Source organism: Aquila chrysaetos, chromosome 22 (assembly GCF_900496995.4).
Source record: "Aquila chrysaetos chrysaetos chromosome 22, bAquChr1.4, whole genome shotgun sequence".
In the NCBI taxonomy this organism is placed as follows: Eukaryota; Metazoa; Chordata; class Aves; order Accipitriformes; family Accipitridae; genus Aquila; species Aquila chrysaetos.
The window spans coordinates 3697784-3723396 of record NC_044025.1 but is presented as its reverse complement, the minus strand read 5'-3'; the positions used below and the strand labels follow the sequence as shown (position 1 = coordinate 3723396).

At 41.5% G+C, this 25613-nt stretch overlaps 1 protein-coding gene across 9 annotated transcripts in view; it reads left to right on the top strand.

The window, feature by feature from the left end:
* KCNIP1 (potassium voltage-gated channel interacting protein 1) overlaps positions 1 to 15588 on the top strand; it is a 467611-nt gene extending 452023 nt beyond the window's left edge. For all 9 annotated transcript variants that reach the window (XM_029998235.2, XM_029998236.2, XM_029998241.2 and 6 more), the window contains exons 3-8: positions 1582 to 1651; positions 4411 to 4481; positions 6681 to 6788; positions 7797 to 7901; positions 8478 to 8540; positions 10877 to 15588. In XM_029998235.2, the coding sequence (XP_029854095.1) occupies positions 1582 to 1651; positions 4411 to 4481; positions 6681 to 6788; positions 7797 to 7901; positions 8478 to 8540; positions 10877 to 10924 (465 nt within the window). In that variant the 3' untranslated portion in view covers positions 10925 to 15588. The remainder of the gene's footprint in view (positions 1 to 1581; positions 1652 to 4410; positions 4482 to 6680; positions 6789 to 7796; positions 7902 to 8477; positions 8541 to 10876) is intronic.
* Positions 15589 to 25613: the final 10025 nt, after the last annotated feature.

The following is a 25613-nucleotide window of genomic DNA, read 5'->3' as shown; positions in this document are numbered from 1 at the left end:
TTCAGTATGTCTACCAGGAGTGGCAGTGCTCTTGCTCCCTCTTCGCTCCATGTGACACGCTGCCTCAACTGGGGCTGAGGAATTTAAATTGCTGTGATGGAGTCAAATGCCTGCAGTAGGGGACAGAGCCACAGTGTCTCTGCTAGTTGGTATTCCAGAATGTGGGAGACAGCTGAATTTTCTGTATCTATAATTCTATGCTCTGTAAAAAAAGGATCAGTGCCATGGTTACTTTATTGTTTTGCTCTGTTTTAGTTTTCAAAATTGGTTGATAGGCAAATCTGTGAGGAAAACTGACATCATCTCGGAAATATTTTATATAATTGAAAACTTCACATAGTCAGATAGCAGTGCTCGAGGCTCTCTGTGATGAATGAATGTGTGTTATAACAGCACTGAGCTGGTGGGGGGCGTGGTAAAGCACCATAGTCAAGCTAAATTTGCTCTTGAATTTTACTTGAATTGTCCAAGTAATTTAAGTTTAAAAAAAGCGTGGAAAATAAGGAAACAGGGTTCACAAAATGGAGACAGTCCTTGTGCTGTTTTTCACCCGTCTCTTCCATTGCCTGTGGTCTTGCATCCTGCTGGCTAAGATCTGAGGGACCTCAGTTCACATATCACTTGCAGGGTAAAGCACGTGGGGGCCCAGCTCCTCACACCTGCCACGTCTCCCTTTTCACGGGTGCTGTCCAGACTCTGCAAACGTGCCGAGGGAGCACCTCCTACTCCAAACTACCATAATGGCTTGGATTTTGCTTGGCTGTAGCAGAGCAAGTGCAAGCCCTCCAGGCAGGGATCCCCTTTCCCTTCCTGAATGCTGCCCCGTGGGGCTAGTTTGTTAGTAGGTCAGGGCATTCAGGGCAGAAAATCTGCCACCCTTTTCCTAAGTGTTTGCCCTTATTTGAAGCAGCCCAAAGTGAAATGAAATTAAATGCCTTGCATTCCAGTACCAGAGCTTAAAAATAAAATAACCCCACAGGTTGCCAGGTTAGAAAATTTGCATGAGCATAGTCTGGCTTCTCAGAAGTTTATGGAAGACTGAGCAGATAAACAGGTTAAAAATGATCTAATTGTTTTCAGCCTAATACTAATGCTTGTTTGTAAGGACTTAACTAGTATAGTATGTACTGTTAGCCTCCATGGAGCTGGTGTCAGGTATTTGGCTACAGACTTCTGCTGAAGATTAATGAATTCATATACGTGGAGGCATCGGACAGGGAAGTGTTAGCTGGCACTAACATTATTTGTAATTATTAGATGAAAGCTTCGTATGACAGAAGGCATGAGCTGCTTTTCTAGGTCGTCCTATAAAACGGTGATTGAACACTGCTGAAAACACTGTTAGAAATGTTAATAATGGTGAACCAAGTCTATGAGATGCTTAAGATGAAATTGCAGTCTGAATTATTTTAATTTCTTCAGCTGCACAGCCTGTGCATCCAGAGCACTGTGAGAACAAGAATGTGATTTGTTTAATTACTCTCTTCGGGCTTGTAGAGTTTTGCAAATGAACCTTTACAGAGCTGGGGGTTTTTTCTTGATTTTTTTTTTTTTATTTTTTCTTTTTTGGTTTTCCAACAGGAGTGTCCTAGTGGGGTTGTTAATGAAGAAACATTCAAACAGATCTATGCACAGTTTTTTCCTCATGGAGGTAAGCGGAGTACTTTGCGTCTGTCAGGTTTATTGAAGCATGCCTTAACATTCATTACTGCTAGCTGGCTGCAAAACTACTTCAGATTAATCTGTGCAAGATATGTGAATTGAGCTTAAGCTTTGCAGGATCTTAAACAGAAACACAAACATCAAGGTAATAAAATTAAGTTAGGCCCTTTGAACACTTATTTCACAAGAATAGAGGCAAACCCACATTAAAGATTGCCCCCAGTTGTTAGCTCTTTATTCCCCAAGTCCAAAATAGAAACTGGGGATTGATGCTTTTTTTTTGTACTGACTTCCTGGATGGCAGAAAGCTAAATCACTTCCTCTCAGTGTGTCTTTGCTTCCTTGCTGTTGGAATTCTGTGCGTATAGTATCTAGCACAGAAAAGTCACAGACCTCATTTTGGCCTGCAAATTCATCAAAAACCTCCCTAAAATTCTTAAAGCAATTTTTAGTTGATGTGTGAACTCCTAGCTATCTGAAATGATAGGTTTTTTTATGTTTGTGTGACTAAGACAGGGTTATGTCATGTATTGGAATATTAAAGTATTGTATTAAACCTCTCAAATAATGTATGTTCTTGCCTTTTAAAAACATAAAGAATGTGTATGTTCGTCTAACTGGATATGTTCTGTGGGGATACTGTTCTCAAATTGAAAGAAATGAGTCATGTGTTTAAGTGGCTTTTTAGTAAAAGATTCAGTATTTGAGGTTTTCCAAATACATTCCACTCTATAGTAGCTGCAGAATATGCTCACTGTGGAATGATGACTGAAGTTTCTGCAAGAGTGTATGAGTGCATGTGCATTTACTTTAAAAGCAACCAGTAAGGTGTGTTTTTTTCGGTGGTGTTTTGGGTTTGGGGGGGGGGGTTTAACAAATATGCAAAAATTTAAGTATTTATAATCTTAATGTATTTCTGGATGTTTTGTGTTTTCAACCTAAGTTCCAGTAAGTCCAAGTAGCTGCACTAACTCCTTTAAGTGACCCACCCCAGGTGATTCTTTCCTTCCCATGTGTGAGAAACAATCAGGCACAGAAATTTAATCTTTTCGTGGTTAGTTAACACACACACACCACACCACACCACACCACACCCCCCGCTGACGTTGACAAAGACCTGCCTTTTCTTTTTGTGTGTCCCCCATTCCCTTGCAATGTGATTTTCCCTTGGTTAGTGATGATGGTAGTACATCCATGCTTCATAATAAATCAGTTTAACAGCAGATGTGATTTCCTATTTTACACTGTTTACTTTCACTTGGTTTCCAAACTGTTTGTATAACCTTAGCATCATAAATTGTGAGATTTCAGATTCCTCAGAGATTTTTTTCACTTTTATGGCTTTCTGTACAGGTAAACTTATACATCCCAGAGGTAGTAAAGTAGCTCTGAGTTATAAAAACTTTGTGCAGTGTCATCCCAGGCTTGTGATATTTTTGTCACATACGGCTCCTATTCCTGACAGGTTTTAATTTTTGCTAATCTGTCATCAAATGATACTAGTGATCTAGTATTTCTTAATGTACATCATACCCTATTGAAATAAGACCTCTAGTTTAATATTTTTAGTTCATTGTTTGGTTTAGCTTAATAGGAGCTTTTAGTAGGACTGTTCCATAAGTAATTCAATGGTTTTATTCTGGATCTATTCTATTTCAGAATTCTTCTCTTAAAAATGTAGTAGACAATTTATTTTTCCTACAGTCCAGCGCATTCTATCCTTATGGATGACAGTAACTTAAGTATTTGATTTTTCTGCACACTGTTACACTTTCCTGGATTTGAATAATGTGAAAATATTTAATCATTTCATAGAGATCAGAGTAAAGAGATTCTGGGTCATTCCACCTGACTGCCTGCATAGCACAGGGCACCAGGCTTCACCTGAATACCCATACACTGAGCATGAAGACTTGGGCTTGACTAATGCTGTGTGCTAGAGGCAAAGAATAGAAGAGACAAAAAAAAGTGGGTGGCTGCTAGAATAGCAATTAAATTATTAAGGGAATTTAATGTCAATTGCTTCCATCCTGAAAAGTTGGGCTCTGGTAATACAGAGAGCAGTGTGAATTGCCTCCAGAGCAGAGAACAGGCCAGTAAAGGTCTTAAGGTCGTACCCCTATTTGATTTTTTTTTCTGCATACCGTTACTGCTTTTCCCAGTTACCAGCTGTCCTTCACATGGCCATAGAAAATGTTCTTCTCAATAGAAAAGATTTTCTAAAACCAGCAGTTTAAGATTCAAAAGGATGAAAATATGCCTCAGATGAGATTGCTCTTTAACAGTTGTGGGCCAAACTCAAATGATTGGAACTAGACACTTCTGAAGTTGGACAGTCCCTGGGGATCTCTGCTGTATGTCACACAAAGCAAAAATGTAGAGGAAGGAAGCACACATGCTGCGATCACTCTTTGGTGCTTTTCCTGCATTTCCCACCAGAGCTAATACTCCATTTACCCCAGAGACTCTTTTTGATGGTTTTGGGGGGTTTTTTTGCTCATTCTTTCAAGTACAGCCCCATATTCCAAATTGTTTCTACTGTAATAAAACCTTTTACATTTCAAGGCTGTTTTAAGGGAGGGCGGGGGGATTATACAAGTCCATGTTAACATTTACTGATTCATAGAGTATCTGGCAATGCTACGAGATTGTTTGTTTTACAAAAGGAAAATAAGGTCATGAATGTTGTTTAGAGTCATTAGTGTATAATGAACCATTGTACCAATCGGTGCCCTTTGTGTTTTTCAGATGCTAGCATGTATGCACATTATCTCTTTAATGCATTTGACACTGCACAAAATGGCTCAGTGAAGTTTGAGGTAATTGTTTTGCATCCTCCTTTGGTGTCCCTTTCTCAGTTCTATGGTTTTAAGCTTTTCCGTCCATCCTTCATTGTAAACTGGTAGGACTTGCTGGATTATGGGTTAGAGGTTTCAGTCTAAAATCAGTTGATATTTTTAAATGTGGTTCACTTTAGTTTATTCAGATGCAGTTGCATGTTTCCTTTCACGAAAGAAACATAAAGATCATGTTAGTCAGTATCACAGGGAGAAAGTGCAGAGATTTATGTAGCAGAGAGGAGTGGTTGAGGACAGTCCCATGTGAAAAGAGGTGAGTGGCACAGATAATTTGGATGTCAAGGAAAAGCCAGTACATCTTGTACCTTCTGCAGTCATCATGCATTGCATGATTGAATTGTTGTATTTGTATGTTCCTGGAATATGGTTTTGGGTTTGGTTTTTTTTTTAAGCTTATTTGATATCTTGAACAAGCTGCTCAGGTACTTGGTACCAATGGAAACTAAATCCACCCTTTAACTAAAAGGCTTGTTGCTGTGACTACAAATAGCCATACTTCAAGCTCACACACGTAGCTGTAGGAGTGCAGCAGAGGGATATGTTAAGTCATAGACTTGTGGAGGATGAAATTCATAGTTTCGAAGACAGTTTACTGTGACTGTAAAACTAGAAATCATACACAGTCTTGCCTTTGCTGTCAAATGGCCAAGAACTCCGGTAATTTCCAGGTAAGACTGAGAAATTTGTTCATTTATCAAATGTAAAATGGGAATGTTACCGTATGTATATGTGTGTCTCTGCAGTGACGGCTGCAGTGGGAGTTTTGCATATGGTAGCTACTCAGTAGTTAGAGGCTTCCAGAAATGTAAACAGACTGAGACACAGGGAATCGCTTAGATAAGTATTTAAAAAAAAAAAAAAAAGTGCTGAGCTTTCCTTCCTGACAAACCTGTCTCTTTAGTGGTTGTCAAACATAAGCATTTTGTCCCTTTTTTTGTATTGTTCAGCAAATTCAAATTCCTCTGAGCCTTGGGAAAAAGGAGCAAAGGTTTCTAAGAAGTGATACACTGCCTCATGTGGAGCTAATGGAGATAACATAGGAAGGACTAAGTACATTAAATGAGGTATCAGGAACTGTATAGCTTTGTTAGCTTGAAGCTCTGCCTCTACTAATAAATCCCTGTAGCGATGCTATTTACAGTGCCTGAGCCACTGTGCAGTATAAACAATAAATCAAAGTTATTGGAAGCAATAAGTTTACTGTAAACAAAAAATACGATTAAAATGCTGTGTCCCAGACTGAGTAATTAGTGGTGAGAATCGCATCTGATCAAATCTGACAGATTTTGCTAGAGAACAAAACCTGAGGCTCCCTGTGTTAGAGGAGTTTGGGACCTTTCCATCTCTCTCAAGGGAGGCACAGAAAAAATGCTGAATTTTCTTCCTTCTTTGCTGGCACCCTAGATCTGGAGGTAAGGAAGCATTGGTTTCTATTTCTACAGTTAAGAGCCCAGCTGTTTTTAACCAGGCAGTGACAATCCGAGTGACTTATTCTTGCAGCACACCATTTCTAGGAGAGGAATGGCAACTGGAGCATCTGGCAGTGTTCTTAAAAACCAGACATGTATTTTGCCATGCTTACATTTGTGCAGTATTTGGAGTTAGAGCATGATAAATTTGGATGGGTAGCAAGGAAGGTGTCCTAGCTTCTGGTCGTGAGCATGCTGTGCTTCTCCTGGCAAGTCTGGGGAGCCAGAGCAGCCACTGTTCTATCAACTTGAGGATCTAAGTCTGCCCATCTTGGACTGGATCTGCTCTTAATCCCGTGCTGTTTTCACAACCCTCACCTCAGGACTAGGAGAGTTTAAGGCTGCAGCACCCATTAGGTCTTCCTGCTCTTCAAGCCTTGCTGAGCTGCCTAACCCATATCTTAAGCTTGGCTTTTACCTTGGCTGCAGTTGAGTACTTGAGGACTTTTCTGATTTTCTTGGTTACATCATACACATTTATTAGTGTGACAGTTCTCAGATCATCTTAGTGAATGCCACGTCCATTGAGTACAGTCAGAGAGGACACATTTTTGGAAAAGGGAGTCAGAAGAGATTGATAACCATATACTCTATCCTAAAAGGAGAAGTCTTTTGACTGGCATTATATAGAGAAGGTGACTTAGAAAAGGATGTTACGAAAATTCACACTTCTTTCTCTGCCTTGAACCAGGATTTCGTGATGGCATTGTCCATTTTGTTGCGGGGAACTGTTCATGAAAAGCTAAGATGGACGTTTAATCTGTACGACATAAATAAGGATGGCTATATAAACAAGGAGGTAAGGCTGTTTCTGACAAATGTGGTTGATTTCTGAAGAGAGCCGACTGGTTTCTGTTACAGAGCACAATTAATTTTATATGCCGCTAATTAAATGCAAATCAGACTGGACTTAAGCATTTATCTATGTCTAAGTAAAGTGTGCAATGATCTTATACTACATGATTTTGTAGACATATTTTCCTATATTATAGTGCCTTTAATGGATTGCTTTAGTCAGGAGCAAAATCCTAGTTACAGCTATGAGCAACATAACCTTCATGAAGGGGAGGATGACGGTCACAATAACTACTTAGTGACTGAGGCACAAGGGGTTTCTGGCTGTACTGGGAGGTATGGTGTGGGCTCACCTGAAACACTAAAAGCCCCCAGCACCACTCCCAAATCCTGCATTATCATCTGGTTTTATCTTCTTACCTGGTATTGCCTGTTCCCTTTGTGAGAAGCCTTGCTTCTGAGCATGGTAATCTTGAATATTTTGCAAATGCATTTTGGTGTATCTTGTCAAAACTGTTGTGTGTACCTGGAGGGTTTGTGGTTACTGTTACTGGTCGTGGAGTTGTGTGGCAGTTTGTGAGAGGTGTGGAGAAGGGCCGGGTTCCCAGTGAGTGTTGTGAAGGTCCCTGGCCCCAGAGGAGGCTCTGGGACAAGGTCAGTGCCGCAGTGCTCAGGACTGAGCACGCTACTTGCAGCCCAGCACCATCCCCAGCAGCTGCCATGTCAGAGCACATGTCCTGCAATGCTGCCTGGCCAGACGAGGGAAGTGAGCACTGCAGGAGCGTCCAACACGCCTGTGGCAAAGTCATGGCACAGTCAGAAAGAAGCACTTGGTTTTTATAGATGGACTTGTATATGATGATAGATCTGTCTTCATGCACGTACGCAGGCATTCTCTGTGCTGTTTTGTAACAGGAGAGGAGGGTGAAGAAAAGGCCAATAAAAGAAAGAAATGTGCGATCATTTCCATTAATTTCCCTTTTGTGTTTGTGCTGGCATGCCGCTGCTGCAGGAAATGATGGATATCGTAAAGGCAATTTATGATATGATGGGAAAGTACACGTATCCAGTGCTCAAGGAAGATGCGCCAAGGCAGCATGTAGAAGTATTCTTCCAGGTACTTGCTTTTTATGTGTTTTTCTTAACACTTGAGCTATGCACTGATATACTTTACAGTAAAGTTATCCCCAGGTTCAATCCTGTGCCCCACTGTATATTCCAAAATAAACCCTAGCAGCTATTCAGCCTAACACTGCAGTGTCTGCTTATTTCCTGGCTCCAAAGGTATCTCATTTGTCTCTTAGCCCGACCCTTTGTATTGGGATGTGCCACATCCAGCAAGTCTGAAGCCTCTGCATGTGTTGCAGCCCTTCTGTGCTGCTTCTCTCAACTGCCCCTAAAGAGAGACAGGAATATGGGTGCTGGTTGGTGAGGCAGTGAATAAAGAAACGATGTAATAAGGGCAGAGGTTGCTGTGTATGTCAAGGATGGAATAGTTGGAGATGACCTCAAAAGCGCTCCAAATACCAGAGTAAACAAGTCCTTAGCAGTCGGCAAATTTAACCAATGACACTGAGTCTGTAACCTAAGCTTGTAAAGTGCCCTGGGTTTATTCAGGTTGCATCAACTAAGATATTATACTATAACTGTAGTGTTACCTATGGAAACTTTTTTTTTTTATTTTATTTTGCAGAAAATGGATAAAAACAAAGATGGTGTTGTAACTTTAGATGAGTTTATTGAATCGTGTCAGGAGGTAAGGACAAAATTATAACTGCAATGAAAGGTCTAGCTCATGTCACAGCGTTTGCTTTCTCTTTGGACAAACTCCATTTGAAACAAGATGCTGCTCAGGATCCTGGGTTTCCTTTGCTCTGTGAAAAAAACAGCTTCAGGATTGAGTTTCTGGTGGTACTCAGTGAAGCCTGTCACTGAATAGCAAAGTAGGGTCAGGCCGGTCACGGGAGAGGGCCTCTTCATTTCCAGTGGTAGTGGCCAGTGCTTTTATTTTCCCGAGTGAACTGCAGTACCTGATTCTGTAGACAAGCAGATAACTCTAGAGAAAGCTCATAATGCCCTTAAACTTTCTTAGTGTATGGTGTGGTTTTGGTTTGGGTTTGTTTTGGTTTTTTTTTTTTTGAGGCTGTCTCTGTCGATATCATCCCCTGGATGTCATTAGCAGGTACCATGTTGCTGGAGCTGCCTAGAGCCAAAGGTCTCTCAGAATCTTGTAATTACAGCACTGACTTATAAAACCAGTTGATGTTTTCATGGTCAAACATTAAAAGTAAATGCTGTCACCATAGCAATGATTCATCTTTTTTTTTCTGTTTTGGAAATAAGCTTCCTCTTGCAAATTCCATACATTAGGTTGGCTGTAATAAATATTTGCTGGTATCTTTAGCACTGGCACAAGGACAAACATCCGCATTAACATGCAATCAGCCAAGTGTCTGTTGTCTTAGACTGTAATTAACAGTGTGAATGTTTGCTCAGAGATATCTCTAATATGTAATCAGTACAATAATGGCCTCTGCATTTTAGAAAGTTTACATTGGTGCAAATAATTGCATACCAGCCTTACTGTATTTTTTACTTTTCCTGGAAAAATCTTTCCTGTTCTGCAGTCAGGCAGCTCTCCTGTACCTAAGCAATGGGAAGACACTCACTGTTGAGGGCTAGGCTGGCTTCCCGCTGTTTCCGTGTTAAGGCTGTCTCTGGCAACGTCCAAATTACTCCTCAGTCAGGGACTTCAGGCAGCAAAATCCTTGTTAGCAGATGCATAATACAAGGCTAACTTTTTTTTAGTTACTTCATTCTTGGTCCCTCCTGATTGTTTAGCTTATTTTTGGCCTTGTCTTTAATTTGATCATTTGTGTTGTGTATTATTTCTCACATTCATAATTTGCCTTCAGTCTGGATGCATGTGTATGATTAGTGGTCTCAGTATCGAAGCAGCTTTACTCCTAACTGTGAGTTTGTTTAATGCTCTGCCCTAGTTTGGGTTTAGTTCCTCCTGTTGACATACTTGCACTAGGAGCTGTGCAGACTGATCCACTGTCATGTGTGGTTTCCTGGCAGATAGGAGCAAACCGTGCAACCTTTTTTTTTTTTTTATTTTTTTTTTTTTCCCCCCTTCATTATGAAAAACAAACCAAAGTGCACTATGGTCCTTACGTCTGCCATTTCTGAGAATATGGCTCATGAGCAGTGAACTCCTAGCATTGCTTTGGAGAAGATTATTGGTTTCCCATGCAAGGTAATACCTTGTACTAGTACCGACCAAACTGTTAGAAGTGAGGTGGATAGATGGATGCAGCCTTAAAATGAGACAGAGGAATGCGATGCAATAGATCTCTTAAGCTGCTTAACGTGGAAAATTATTTTCATGTTACAGGCAACCAGTTATTCTAACTTTTGGAATAACTGAATTCCTGGGGCGGGGGGGGCGGGCAGTGGAAATCACCGTGATGTTTTTTAATATTACTCTGGTTATTACCTTGAAGTACAATTTCAGGACTTCATGAGAAAAAATCCAGGATTTCCCTTGTGTGTCTCCAACTTTCTTATTTGGATCTAGGAACCTAGGAGAGGCTGAGACTGCATGTATTTTGGGTTTGAGCTGGTTGTATTTCTGGGATGAAGTGGTCTTTCAAGGCAGCTTGCTTATCAGTTCAAAACCTGCAATTTCATTTGGACTTTTGAAGCATACTAGCTAAGTGAATAATTGCATATTCAGGATCAATGAAATGCAGTTGGGCACTGAAGTCTGAGGGTTCAGTACAGTCACCAGCTCAATGCTGGTGTCTGGCTTTCTTCAGTAAAGCACAGCCCATGCTGAATGTCAAGCTTATGAGAAGATCCTGTACTTGCATGCCTCAAATGAACTAAGGTGCCAAAGAAAGAGATGACTCCTTTGCTGAATCAGGACCTGATCACTGAATCAGTTCCAGCTCACTAAGGATGAAAAACATTATGAAAGCAAGGCTGTTGCCTGCAGTAGCAGCTGCAGAGCCCCTCCTGTGCCATGCAAAGTTATGAGTCGTGCTTGTCAGTGCTGGTTTTATGAAAATATCTTCTTATTGCTTTCAGGACGACAATATCATGCGATCTTTACAGCTCTTTGAGAACGTGATGTAACTGTGTCTCGTGAGCGCTGGAGGAGTCAGAGACTTTCTGTGTAACAAAGATCTCCTTTCTGGGTGAAAGCTTTTTACAATTCAGCCATGTTCAGTGTGTGAGGATTTTGTATGACATCTCCAACCAAATGGCAACCGAATGCAACTGATCCCACCTCTTCTCCCCAAGAGATGCCGGTGGACCTTTGTTTCGTTTTGGAAGCATGTGAATATTTTAATAAATCCTGACAAGAGCGAACTGCTGCTCAGAGTTCAATGAGTAATATACAGCATTGTTTGCTAGGCCCAAGTCCTGCTTTTAATCTAGCAAGCTTGATTACATATGATAGCACATGTCGATAGCTTACTCAGCCGTCTATTGCAAGTGAAAAGTTCAGTCTATACTACCATACGGCAAAATGTTTTATGAATGCCTTGCCGTTAATCTGCTTTGACAAAAGTCAAATCTACCAGGGCGGTCTGTAAAAAGTAAACAGTACATGTACCTAGGACATTAAGCAGACAGCCCGTGTAGCCAATGTCCTCATTTCTGCAGAGATCCCGCTTCTCCTCTCACATGCACTGGTGCCACCATGCTGAGTTTGGTGGAGTTTTTCCTGAACACATAAACCAGAGGATCTTCATGCCAGGGTGAGCCAGAAAGGAGCAAAACATGTGTTTGCACATATAAATATCAAACTACAGAACAAATCCTGTTCAATGATGGTAAGTTCTTGCAAGACTGGGCAGGTTTATAAGGGCTGATGCAGGAAGATGAATACCTGCTTTGGTCCCAGCCACCTTTGGCAGTCCCAGCACATGGTGGGACACCATTTGATTCTCCAGTGTGCATCTCAGCAGCACCCATGGTCATGTGCTATGGTCCTTCTGGTGTAGTTTGGCACACGCTTCCTAGGTTCATCATTTGAACATTTGTATTTTTCCATTGGACATTACAGTAAAGTGTTACCCACCTTATGGATTTATTTAAGCTTTCCAGTTTTACTTAGTGCAGAAAAGGGTGCAGATGATGCAGCTGTGTTTCCGCATGCAGACCTTGGCACCCACAAAGTGCCCTGTAAGTTTAATTGGGAGCTACTTACTTGTTATTAGTCTCAGAATCAGCTGCCAGGCCCATATGTCCCTTTGGGTAGTTTAACATTTTCTATAGCAAAATCTTTTTTTCCTACAAGGCGGTTGCATGACTTGTACAAGTTGCATTTCCTTACTAATGCCAAATAGAACATTGGTTTGGGGCGTTGTTTTTAATTAGTAAAACAGAAAGAATCATGCAGTGAATTTACACCAAAGTTGGATTTTGCCCAGTCAATTATTTGTCAGCTGAGGAACATGTCAGAGCCTGCTTTGCAGAAGACTCTTAAGAAAGCTAACACACCAGAGTGCCGTTGCAGTCTCCAGGCAGCTGATGGCTGAGAAACCAAGGGAAGGAGGGAACAGCCAACTTTCCAGCTGCTCAAACCACACAGAGAGGAGAGTCCCTGCTGTAGTGCTACATTGCTCCCATCCAGTAAGCATATATTTTTATTATATCAGATACTATATTACAAATACACTGTTAGCAGTGAAGATATATTTTAAAAATTATGTAAGTGGAAACTTTTTATAATACAAAATATATAGTATGCCTCATTTCTGTAGCCCTATATTTTATAAAAAATTAATCTATTGAAGTATTTCTGATTATAGAGGTAGGTCTGATCAGTACTAGTGTAATGCTATGCTAATTCCCCAAGATAGGACATTTTCCCCTTTTACTGTGCTCCTCCGCACACTTCTATGTAGTCTCAATTTTATTTCTTTAAGTTGCCCACTTGTCATCAAGTGAGTGAAGTTACATGTACACAGGAATGACACCCTAGTCTATCCTGTTTATTGCTTTTCCTATAAATACCATTAATGAATTCCTTCCTAGCAATGATACAGGGCACAGAAACTCCGATAACGTGCTGTGATTCATAGAAGTGGTGCAATGCTCTGAGAGTAGCCTTGTCCTCCGGTTGTCCGGTATTGTCTGTTTAGTTTTTATTTAATAGGCACTTGATAAAGACATCAGCTGAAATAACGCACGATGTTTACACTGTTCCTTCTTGATTCTTCCTGCAATCACTTCGGCAAATGACAGAATTTAATGTAATGAATAACCTGCTTTTTTCCCCACACCCAAAGAGCATCTGTCTATTATCAGTCTAAGCAGTTAACTTCAGCTGAGGGAAAAGTGGTCAAGATAATGGAAAACAAGCATTTGCGTTGGGCTAGCACAGTGCCTTTCTCCTCCAACAGTGTTGCTCCAAATGTGCTCTTAAGATGGCACATAGAGCCTGAAAAGTTTTGAATGCGCCCTTTTCAAAAGAAAATGTTATTAGTTGCATGATACCATGGTCCCTGAAGCTAAATTAATTTCTGGAGTTACTGTGATGAATTTGGCCTCAGCTCTGTTTTCTGTGTCTCCACTAGCAGAAGTGCTGTACGGGTGGTGCGGGGGTGCCTGTGTCATAGGGGCCGTAACTGCTTTCTCTTGAACGTGGCCCCAATCTGTCAACATACTTCAAACATTTGGATGTTACTCTCAGTACGTGCTTAAATGCATTGCTGAAATCAGGCCGCCATTAGTGACCCTGCGGTTTTGGCATCTCCTTTTCTGCTCCACTGTGTCAGTTTTCAGCTCCCGGTAATGGTGGGGGTGCGTTAGGCAGAGGGGGAGATGCTGAAAGCTGCACTGGTCCTGATTCTGTCCTTGAGGCATAACTAGCTTTGATTTTGGTCTCGCAGGAGTCCAGACCCCACCTGTGCATACCTGATGTTGAGCCCTGGGTTGCTGCCTCTCTGCTCCACTTGAAGTCCATTGTAGCTGAGATAGGAGAATTTGCAAAGTGACATGCAACAGTTGTGTTTTCACATAGCTCTAATTGTAAATTCTGTCTGTGGCACAGTCATTGACTTTGCGAAACCATTTATTATCCTCTGTTTGTCTCTGATCCCACCGATATCAGCCAGAGGCTGGTATGCATCAGTGCACAGAAGGCCTCTGGGTTTTCCATGAGCAGCGTATGTGCATGTGGCATGTGTGCTCCAGCCAACAGATGACAGAGATCCAGTGACTGTGAGAGAATCGTACTCTGCATGGAAATGTCTTTGGGTTTGTTTTTTATGTTTTCCGTGAATGTTACTTTGCAAACTTGCAAAGCCTCCCATCGCTCATAAATGGGGCTTGCAATATTTATGGCAAATACTTACTACGCCGGCTTTCTAAATAAAACATAGTATGCTATTCTAATCTCATGCCATCATAAATCCTACTGCCAGTATGCAGAAGGCAGTTACTATGCTGGCTTCTAAGTTACAGTTAGACTATCTGTCAGTGCTATCAGCTGTGCAAATTTTCTCAGAGTTGTGAATGTTTAAATAATGTCTGAATCATTAGTCTGACTGTTTCATTAGCTACAAACATTAGTCTGCATCTTCATGCCAGTATTTTCTAAAAAAAGCCTTTCTAACATGCATTTTAGGCAACAATCTGTTGAAAAATAGGAATGTGATTAATGATAATGCAAAAAAAAAAAAATGTAACGTGCCTGTTACCGTCAATGTTTGTTTTCCTGTTACTTTGAATGCATTGCAATATTGTGAGTAATCATGAGTTGAGCTATAAACCTGAGGTACAGATATCCTACGGTTCAAGTATTGTGGGCAGAACTTTGGCATTGCCTGACTGCAACATGTTGAGAACAAACATCTGTGTGTCCATGTGTGACCTCTGATGAGATGGTAGCAGCAGTGCAACAACCTTTTTTTCTTCTTCATGGAAGTGCCATGAAGGACCTAAGGAAATGTGCAAATAATATAAATTGCGATAACTAAAGCCATGTTAATGGAGCAGCAATGCATAGCTTCACTCTTACAAATGCTATTCTCCAATGGCAATTTGTATTAAATTTTGTTGAATGGTTTTAAAAATGTTGGTTTTAATAATAAAAAGAAAACGTCTGTAGGAGGGTGTCCTTTCTTAAGCACAGTATGTACTTTTTTCTTAAGGGACACTGTCAGGTTAAAAATTTACAGTGAAACTTTTAAAAGCAGGACTCTTATAAACGCATATCTGTCTGCATAGAGGCTGTTAAACTGCTGAACTGTGCTGTGAGCATAACATTTACATGCTAATGATTTATTTGCATCACTGATTCAGGGGTGCTCTTATATCTGGTGCAGTGACATCCACCTAGCTGATAGTCTGGCCCTTGTGTAAGTAAGAGTTCAAAAATGTTCTACCTGCATCACTGATAGTATCTCGGAGTAGTAAAAATTGAAAGCTTACAGGCATGTCCTTTATCTTCAGTGTTTTTGCTTAAGTATAACCAGGAGAACAGGCAATTGAGTTGAAGAAAAATGCAAATGCTATTTTTATTTTAGAGATAAGAAAAATAAATAAAACCTTGCAGTGTCCCTTTAGCTCTGGTTTGTTGTAAACATCCATTCTGACACACAGAGAAACGCAGAAGAAATTTTGCAAGACTATATATATGTGTGTACATATATATATATATTTAAAAAAATTTGCTAAACTCCATTCTGTAGGGTATAATATGTCTACCAGCACATCCCAGGAAAAAGAGCATTCTCTTGCATACGTGCAGAAATGTGAAAATAAAGTTGTCTGTGTGAAACGTGGTATTGGTCTCACTCCAGTGCCTAAACAGGTTGTGTTGCCCAGCTGACCACCCCCCGCCGCGGGCCAGCTCTCGGCTGCGCAGACAGGGAGCGAGCGGCCTGGGGACAGCCACCGCGGCTACCGAGGCACCAGCCTGCTCGGAAGAGACAACAGTTCCCTGTGGAAAATGCCAAACCTGACTTTTTGCTGTCTCTGCAAGGAAAAGGTGTTGAAGCTGCCTGTTCAGCACCTCTCACTAGCTCTGAAGTGCACCCAGCTGCTGCCAGGCAAAGTATACTCTGGCTCACTGGCACGTGCGTATGCCTTTTATTCATTTTTCAGCACCAGGTTTGCTCGAGGGGCTGTCTGAAGTCTTAGTTACTGCTGTGAGATATTAGACATCTCTGATTTTATTCTCAGCCTATCACCCTTGCAGGCTGAGAATCTCATCCTGCTGCCTACATGGTGTGGGGCGTTGCATCTGATGGTTTGAAGGGACAGGGGGGAAGAGGGCAGGTGTGCACTGGCAATGAGGGCTGTCCCCACAGCATCTCTGGGAACGTCCTCCAGAGCACGGTAGAGTGAAACTGAGGCATGTGCCACAGCTCAGCACGTGAAAAAGGTTATTTTTGAATGCAGTAATAGTTTTTTCTTACTGTGAGATTAATTCTGTAATCTTTGCTTATCCACACAGGTCCAGCAAAGCTGCAAAGGGAAGAGGCCTGGACATGTTGGTGCATGAAGATCCACTTCTCTGCGCAAGTAGAAGTTACCAGCTAGCCCATCCTCTTGCATTTGGGGCCAGAAGATGCATCTGAGATGGAGAAACATGGAGAAACATGGAGAAACCATGCAGCATGCTTGGGGAAAGTGAGGCTTGTATCCTGCTAGAGTGGGATATGACTAGGAGCACTGTGGGGTAGCAGGTATCTGTTGGTCTGCAACCTAGATTTAATTTAACAAATTGCTTTAAGAGAAGAAATCCCAGATTATCATCATCTCTAAAGCCAAATATCTGGACTCAATTCTGAGAGGTCCAAGCCTAAGTGGAGCTGAGCGCACTCCTGCTGGAAAGAGGGCAGCTTGTTAACTTTCTGTCTTCCATCGTGAATTACCTCCTTAGCTGCAGCCTGTCTAAAACCACAGCATGTGCCCTTCCATTCAGTGCTCAGGGTTATTTCAACTCTTTTGCCTTTGTAAAGCAAATTCAAACTGTTGACAGTCAATAGAGTGACAGCAGACAAGTACAGAGGACACGAACAAGGCCATGAGACAAGGTGACTCATATCTAGCACGATCTTCAGTCATTTAGGCCAAATGAAAGGAATATGCCAGAAAGCCTTTGTAAATAAATGTTATTAAACAGAAACAGCCAAACAAATTTGAAGACGCAGCTGCTAATTGTCTGTGTGACACTAAAGGTTAAAGAATAATAAAAATGCAGTTAAAGTAAAAACAAATTGGCAAGGCATTGGTAATAGTGATATTAAATCCTCAATGTATTTAAATTCTCAAGTTAACGTGGGAGGTTATCGACCGCAATAGAGCAGTCAAGGATAGACATCCCTTTATAAACTACCCATGTAGTAAGTATAATGAAATCAGGTGTCATCTGAAGCATGACATTTGCTTGTCTGGAGGTGATAGCGTCGAGGCCAGCTGAGGAGATGGTCACTCCAGTCTGCAGAGCACTGGTAAATACATACCAGTTTCCAGTGACAGTTTCTCTCTTGGAATTTTGTCCCAAAAGTGTGCATCTTGCAAGTCAGGAGTTAGGGTGGTTTAGATGGAGGGGGTCAGGCTGGTCACCTCCCCATGGGGCTCTCCTGTTCAGATATATCAGTTGGTCTCGTACGAAGAGTTGGCCACAATTTTAGCCCCTGAAATAACCCGGCTGTGGGATAGCTCTCAAATATTTTAAAAAAGAAAAAAAGGAGGTTAAGATAAATACGTATGTACATAAGAGGTCTAGATCCTTCACCTGCATTCACCTTTACCAAATCCAGGTATATCGTATCTGTATATATGTGTACTAGTCTGATTTTAGATTTGGAAAAAAAGAATAGTAATCAAATGGGACTGAGCAGCCTTGCGTTTGCTCTAAATTATGCTGCCATTTTTTTTTCAGTTTTACCGTGATAGTTTTTAATACTATTTGTATCTCATCATAGCACAGACCCTGGGGTAGCGTTAGCTAACAGGAGCTGTCCCAGTAATGATTCTTGCTCTTCTCAGAATTAACGTCAGGTGCCATATAAGTGGCTCTTATCCCATGCACTGTCTTTCGGCTAGGAAAATAGGTTTGTTTCTGTAAAAATTAATTACCCTCACCATAATTCACAGCTCCTGCTTAAATAACTTGTGTTTAAGCAGCAAATAAATGGATGGCTGGGTTTCAGAAGGTAAGGTCTGTCGGGGCAGTGAGGGGACTGTGTGTGCAGTGGCGTGTGCTGCCTGCTAGATGTCACTGAGATCCCTCCTGTGTGTGGCCAGGGCCAGCCAACAGAGCAGGCAGATTCCAGCATGGATCGCATTTAATTATCCGAGGGGCAGATGTCAGGTGTCACATAGTGCTGACTTAACCACTTTCATACATGAACACCTTCGACAACTGGCTTTGAGAACTAATTAAAAAAAACCAGATCCATGTAATACTTTTTTAAGAAAAGTGGTCATTAAAAATATGTCTAAAAATATATCTAAGAGTAGGGAAGGTAAGCTTTGAAGAACAGAATCTAGGGGAAATTAATAATTTCTAATTCACAGAAAGAGAACTGAAGCAAAATTCTGTGTCCTTTCATCCCATCAGGTCTGCACTGGGATCAGGCGTGGGAGCTGCATAAGTAGAAATCCTGTGTGTCCTAATTGATTGGAGAGCTGGAGATGGACCTACCCCTGCTGCTTGGGCCAGGAGAGGCTGGTTCTTTGCAAACAGGAGACCTGTCCCACTCACCCTTCGAGAGCTGGAAAATGAACTGAGGGTCTCCAGATCCTCAATGGACGTGGTTATTTCCGGCCTGTTTTGTTTAAACTTTCCTTTTTCTCTTGCAAAAGAAAAGTGTGTCTTTCTCCATCTGTTCTTTCTTGTAGGGACTCAGAGTCACTGTGGGGCTCTGGCTGGAAACCCCCATGGGGGGAAGGTGCCTCCTGGTAGCACAGAAGAAGATGCCATATTTGATTGTGAAATCCCCTGGGAACTCATCTGCTGTTCTGTCCCTGGGGTTGCATTTGGCCTGCGTAGGCAGCTCCCCACGCTGCACGCAGAGGCCTGTGGAAGAGCCAAGGTGGTACCGGGGTAATCTGCACTCCTAATTCAGGACAAGGGCTTCTGTGGGAAACTGGCAGTGCTTCTGGTAGTGGGGAGAGGGGAGTATTTCCTTTAAAAACCTGGGACACTTTTAAAGATACTTCTTGTTGGGATTTGCAACCACAGACAGAGAATGGGGATAGGGTTGCAGCACAACAAAGCAATGTTTTGCTCATAGGAATCAGTTCTGACCTGAAGTCTAGCTGCAGAAGAAAATCAGCCCGGATGGTTACTGCCCTCACCCAAGGCCAGGAATCCAGATAAAAAAAATGTAAGAATGAGGCCATTCTGGTCAGCCTGAACACTCCTCACGAAACCCTGTGACCATCCTTCCCTACGCCACAGGCTTGCTTGTGACTATATCCACTCTGTCTCCAAAACTCAAGCCACGGCTTGGGTTCCTCTGCGACTGAAGGGGGCATAAGAATGATAAAGCCACATTGCCACTTTCCTGGTTTTTTAGAGTATGTGTTTAGACTTTATATTTGCAGGGAAAGCCAAGGAGCATGTACGCTGATGGTGTAAAGGATGGAGGTGAAAGCACCGCTGTTAGTAATATACAGTCAACTCTTTTGTTAAAATGTCTCTGAAAAGTTAGCACTGATCCAGAACCTTCCAGAACGATAGTAAGTTATTAGAAAGTGTTGATTTAAAAAAATCAAAGATTGATTTTATAATCCCAGGGTTAGATTGACTTTGTTGACATTTTCACAGAAACTTATCCAACCATTTTGTTCTAATTACTTCATTGATTTATTTATAAATCGATATAAATTGAAAATATATAACAATGTAAGCATACAAGGAGATGGAAGACAGCACAATGTTTTCTGTCTGAACAGATGTTCTAAATTTTAGAGAACTCAGGACATGAAGTATAACAGACTTAGGTTTCCTTCACACGGTACGAGCTGTTGTGGAAAACCATTTGCCACTAAGTTACCAACCAGTTCTATGTAAGAAAAATAATATGAATTTTAGTGGATGAGCATTGCACTGATGAGAGAAAAGACCTATCTGTGCTGTAATTGATAATTAGTAAAACTCCTTGGAAAAAACGATGTGTTTCTATGACGAACTGAGCTGCAAAAATACTTCTAAGTTGTTCTCAATTTTTGTTTCAGATTTTTTAGAATTTATCTTGAATTTGCCTTACATTTGTTTTATTTTGCACTAAGCTGTGATATTGTAATGCTAAAATCTTTAAGGACATCTGCTACATACAAGTTATTGACCTGTTTTCTAGATCAGTCTCCTTTTGTATTCAAATGAAACAGCTGGACACAAGCAAACAAGAGACACTTTGAAATTAAAAGAAGGTAAGAGATTTTAATCAGAGCAATGCCTTGCAGTGATTTGAGCAATAAAATAAAATTAACAGAATATTTAAGCTTTTAGTTTATGTCTTACTGTAGCAGCGAATATTTTAGTGCATGCTATTAAGTAATGTGTAAGAATGCAAAACCAGGAAAATATGGTCTAGATTTTGGCAGCTTCAAAGTTTAAAAGCAGAATTTCAGAACTTGAAAATTCACATTTCTGAGAGCACATTTAATCCCCATTTGGAACAGAAATCTCATTACAGCCTGTGAAGAGGATATTCCAGGGCTTGAGCCACCCTGCTTAGCTGGGCAAAAAAAGATCATTGCAGAAATCAGTGTGACATTGCAGAGACCTGTAGGTAATTTTAGGTAGAGTAACAGCCATGTTCAGAAATTGAATAGACAAGGACAGACGTACTGTTCCTTTACTGTAGCTTTACTATGGGTTTGGTGTGGTATTTATTATACTTGTATGATCTCTGTGTTGACGTTACCTGAACACCTTGCCATCTCCTGTGCATATCTCTAGAGCCCCTGGTTAGGCTGTAAGGTGCTGCCTCGTGCCTGCGTTTGTGTAGGAGCTGAGAAAAGCCATATGATTGTGGAGGCAATTTTGACAGGGCTGGAAACTAAGCCAATCTTTCACATACTGGATGAGTACTTGTGCATTAGCTATTCCTTCCCTCCAGGGACAAGTCCAAGGAGTAAGAAGATGTCCTGTTGTAGGGGTTTGGAGAAAGTTAGCAGCAATGGGCTGGAGCTCCCTTGGGGAAGGAGATGGAGGTGCCTCATGGTACTGACAAAGTCTGGAAGGGATAGACAAAACCTTGCCTGGGTCTGTGTTAGAGAGCAGAGAGAACACAAAAATGTGACAAAGCTGGTCAAACCCGTTCCCCATGCTGGGATTTTTCTCCTTTGGCTTTTTTCAGTACTTGGCAAAGAGGAGAGAAATAGATGTTGCTTGGCTGGTCTTCTATGGTTTCGCTCTCGAGGTATTTTTAGTGGACTGATATATGGGCACCTGGGCCCTGACTGCATGGGTTTCTTCCTTGTTTTCAATAAGAGGCAGCACTGCAGCTCTCCCAAACCCTCAGCTTCCATCCACAGCACATGCGGAGTTGGGAATTAACCCAGAACACAGCTGGCATTCAGATATTGGGGTATTGGCACAGGAACAAGCAAATGGTCTGAGATGTCCATGGGGAATAGGCTGTACCCATCCCATGGCTTGAGGCACCTCTGAGTGCTCCCTTGCTCCCTCCATGGAGCTGGGCAAAATATCTAGTATTGTCATTATTGCGGTGATGTAATAGATTTTGTAGTCACTAACATTGTCCAGAAATATCACCACACATCAGTATAGTCTGAATTTCTCAGTACGATGGGTTTTTTTCTTAACACCAAAATGTCATTTGTTAAAATAAAACAGCCTTTAAAGGCTCCTGTACTTGCACTGATCATGTTGAGTTTACAGGAACAGCCATCAGGGATCTGCAGCTGAGTTACCCAACGTTCAGGGACATTTTGGGATATTGTTGGTGTTCGATAGTCAGGTGAAGGAACAGAGGTGTGCTAGTGCAGTGCTGTCTTTGGCCATGAATAGGGGCTCTTAAGCAGTTACAAAAATGAATTTTAGCTTTCAGAGCAATGGATGAGGGAGGGATCTGAAGAGCAAAAGCAAACCAGTATAAGAAGAAATGATAAGGCTTTTGCGGTGAAGTTGTAGGGGACTGATTGAACAATATGAGAATCAGACCATAAGTCCGTCTGGTCTTTCACAAGTTCCTTGCTTTCTACGTACTGTTATTTTATTTGTCACAAGTGCACCATACGCTCTGCCTGTTCCCCGAGTCCCACATCCTGAAAAATATCTTCAAGGGGCCTCAGTGAAACTGCGGTGAGCTGAGTTGGCCGGGGAGGAGCCAGGCGAGACGCTGTGCTTGCAGAGCACAAGGCTGACCCTGGTGCCGAGTCACAGGCAGCAGCTCCCAGACTGTGCAGGAGGGTGTTCACAGAGGAGAAATGATAATTTTTTCTTTCTTGCATCACCCACAGGTAATTCACACTGTATTGCTCCAACTTTGCAAAGCAGATTTTTCCTCTAGGCAGAGGCTGTTACAGGCCATTTGGGGATCAAAGAGTTTGGAATGCTTCAGTACGGGGTCTGTAGTGAAAATGTTTTGCTCCTAGAGAGCAAGTGCTGGCTATGCCTCATATACAGTCCCTGTCTGGCAAACGGAAAAACAAAAGGCCATGTTGTTTGTTCAAGGTTGCTGAGAATGTTAGTGAAAGGCAATTAGACAAAATGTGATGGTGAGTCCCCAGGTATTAATCTTTATTAGAGTTAAATTTTCCCTTGCAAATGTGACATGCTGTCGGGTTTCTGTCTCGAGAGTATGCTTTGTGGGACATTACAGGAAAGAGTGCACAGCATTCCCAAAGTAGCTATTAATTTCCCAAAGTGCTTCTAGCAGCTGAGACTTAGAGAGAACCAGCTAACCTGAGCCAACGTGGCACCTTGAACCACTGGCGGGGGGTGGCTGGAGACACTGCTGTCACTCTGTCGTTCGTGCCATGTAATGCAATCCAGCAGCTCTGAACAATGGCTACAATTCACCAGGGTTGCCAGGCTGAAACAAAAACTGCATAGCGTATTTTGGGGTAGTGCTGTAGCTTCTCTCATTAGCCATTTTTATTTGAGTGGTAACTCCTTTAATGTGGCAACAGAAGTAAACTGTAAATAATTGCATGAGTGACAACGTCAGTTTTATTCCTTCTCTTGGCGATCTCCCCTTTGATATAGTGCATGCATTCACTGGCAGGCAGATATATGGCCCTAACATAAGCAAATTCCCTTTGATAATTGTATTTGGGCTCTGCCAGGGCACCTGGGTACCAACGGCCCCATGGGGACATACTGGTCAGTACTTTTCCAGATGCCACATATCTTCTTCAGGGGTGCGTGATGATCTGACGTGACCGCAGATGTTGCAGTAAATAGGCTATAGGGCCTTTAAGGACACCAGACATTTTCTCTCTGTCAGACAGTTATCAGTGTCATACCAAAGGTCATGTTCTCCATCAGCTCACAAGTGTTTCAATGATTTTTGGTAACAGGAACTTGTTATTTTATTTGTGCCAGGGCTGGAGGTACTTTATACTGTAACAAACATAAAATGTAAATAATCACATGAGAAAAAATGCTGGATTTCTTCCTCCTTTTTGCCATTTCCCTTTTGGTTTGGTGTGTGCATTTCCTGGTGGACAGGTATATGTCCCCGATACATTTTGAAGATCAGGAATGACCCTGAGAAGGAGTGGCCTGAAACTTAATTTATCCCAGACGCACAAGGAGCATCGATCTGGCTCTGACCCAGAGCCCGTGGGAAGCTGACGCCAGCTCCTTGTCACACAGAAGGGGCAGGGAACTCTGCAGGTAACATGTACTGAACTGTGTAAATGCTGTTAAGACCTTTTCTTTATCTTTTGAAATGCAAAACTGATGGTAAGTCTGCAATAATTTCTTTTTATCACTTTAAAATATTTTCGTAGTCCCTTGGGAAACTTCCATCATATAAAATTTCTCTCCTTTTCCTTATTTCCACAGTGCTCAAAATAATCTACTCCAAAGGTAAATATTTCAGTGAATATTTCAATAAAACAAAAGGTGTGTGTTGTGATAGCATTCAAACTCAGTTTTGAAGACCTCTAAGTTCATGCCCTCGAAAGGAAGCCCAGCAATGTTTTTGTTCAGGCTATTTTACATCCCATCATAATTCAAAGCTAAGTTAATGTTTCACCTTGGGCTGCAGTAAATTAGATAAAATAGTATTTCCTCATTCACAGAGTAACAACAGTTACTCTCTTACTTTGTCTGCACTGCTCTGTTGTGCTGATGAAAAAAACATTGCTTAATCCCTGCTAACAACAGTTGAGACTATTTTTAAACACAAAATATGTTTCTGTACTGCATTGCCTATTGCTGAGGCATTTTTAAGACTGCTAAGCCTCAACCTATTCTAGGTAATGAGAGCTGTTTTTCTGGCGGCACGCGTACCACTAATATTTTATAAGCTAAATATAAAGCTAAACCCATGCGAACCTCAGGGTGATTTTTCCCCTCCATTTTGTTTCACCCAGAAGCAGAAAATTCTTGTTCCTTGGAAATTAATCTTGGAAATTACTTAAGTGGTCTATGACTAAGCTTTTCAGAGATGTCCTTTCCCATGGAGATATCAAACACTTGCACATCTGGGCCCGGTGTGGCTGACAAGTGTGTACCTGACTGACTTTTTGCTGAGGAGCAGTTCCCGTGCCTGCTGTGCTGGAGCTTCTTTTGGGTGAGCGGCTGTGGGACTGGGACTGGGCATGTAACGGAGGGCAAGAGCTTCAGGTAAGACATTTATCTGCTCTCTTTTATTTATCTGCTGGTAGTGCATGTTGCTACTTTCATAGCCCACATGGATAACGTGAATCTCATGTCTTCTATTATCCACAACTGCTCAGCTCAAAAATAACATAAAGCAAGAATTATTATTCTTCAGTAGTGAAAATAGTAACATATAGCGTTGTCTTATAACCAACATCCAGCCACTTCAGAAGCAAAACATTGGAGTGTGTCCATATCGGCTCTCCGTGATTGTTTGGGACAAAATGAAAAACCAAAAGATTTTGAATTGGGTATGTTGCTGCAGTGCTTCATGAGATGCATAGAGGTGCTGAGGGATCTCTGCTGTATTGTCACCTCCCTGAGGCATGGCTGCTCCAATGCAGACACTACTGTGCCACAGAGGGGATGAATCCTGTTGTGAAGTGCTGTCTCATTTGGAGAGAAGCATAAAGCATTCATGTAGTAAAGTGTTCATCCAAGTATTCTGGAGTTTAATTTTTTTCTTAAAAATATCTACCCCCCCCCACCCTGAAAGAAAAAAAATACAGGCCTAGGTCCTTTGGGGGGAAAGTTCTTAATTGAAAAAAAAAAAAAAAAAAAAAGTAAGTCTTTTAATTAAGCTTCTTTTATGTTTATGGTGTTCAGAAGAGTTCCAAAAATCATGCACTCCCAATAAAGATAACTTTCCTTCTCATGAACATGCAAACCTGAAACTAGTACTTACTGTAGCTTGCCTAAGTACATCTTGATCTGATCTGCTGTCTCAGAGTGTATTTCATCCAATTAACCTAAAAATAAGCAACAATTTCCAATAGATCCTAATCTAGTGCCAGTTAAAATATCTGCCCAGCTTTTGACAGCTGAAGTCGCTTATATGGATGAAATACATATTTAATAAGTTAGGGAGCAGAAGGGAATGACACCATATCAGGCAAGAATTTTGGCCAAAGACTAAACCACAATTGTGCATTTATCTGAGATAATAACAAAATGTTGTGCACCCGAAACTGAGTGTCCAATTAATTG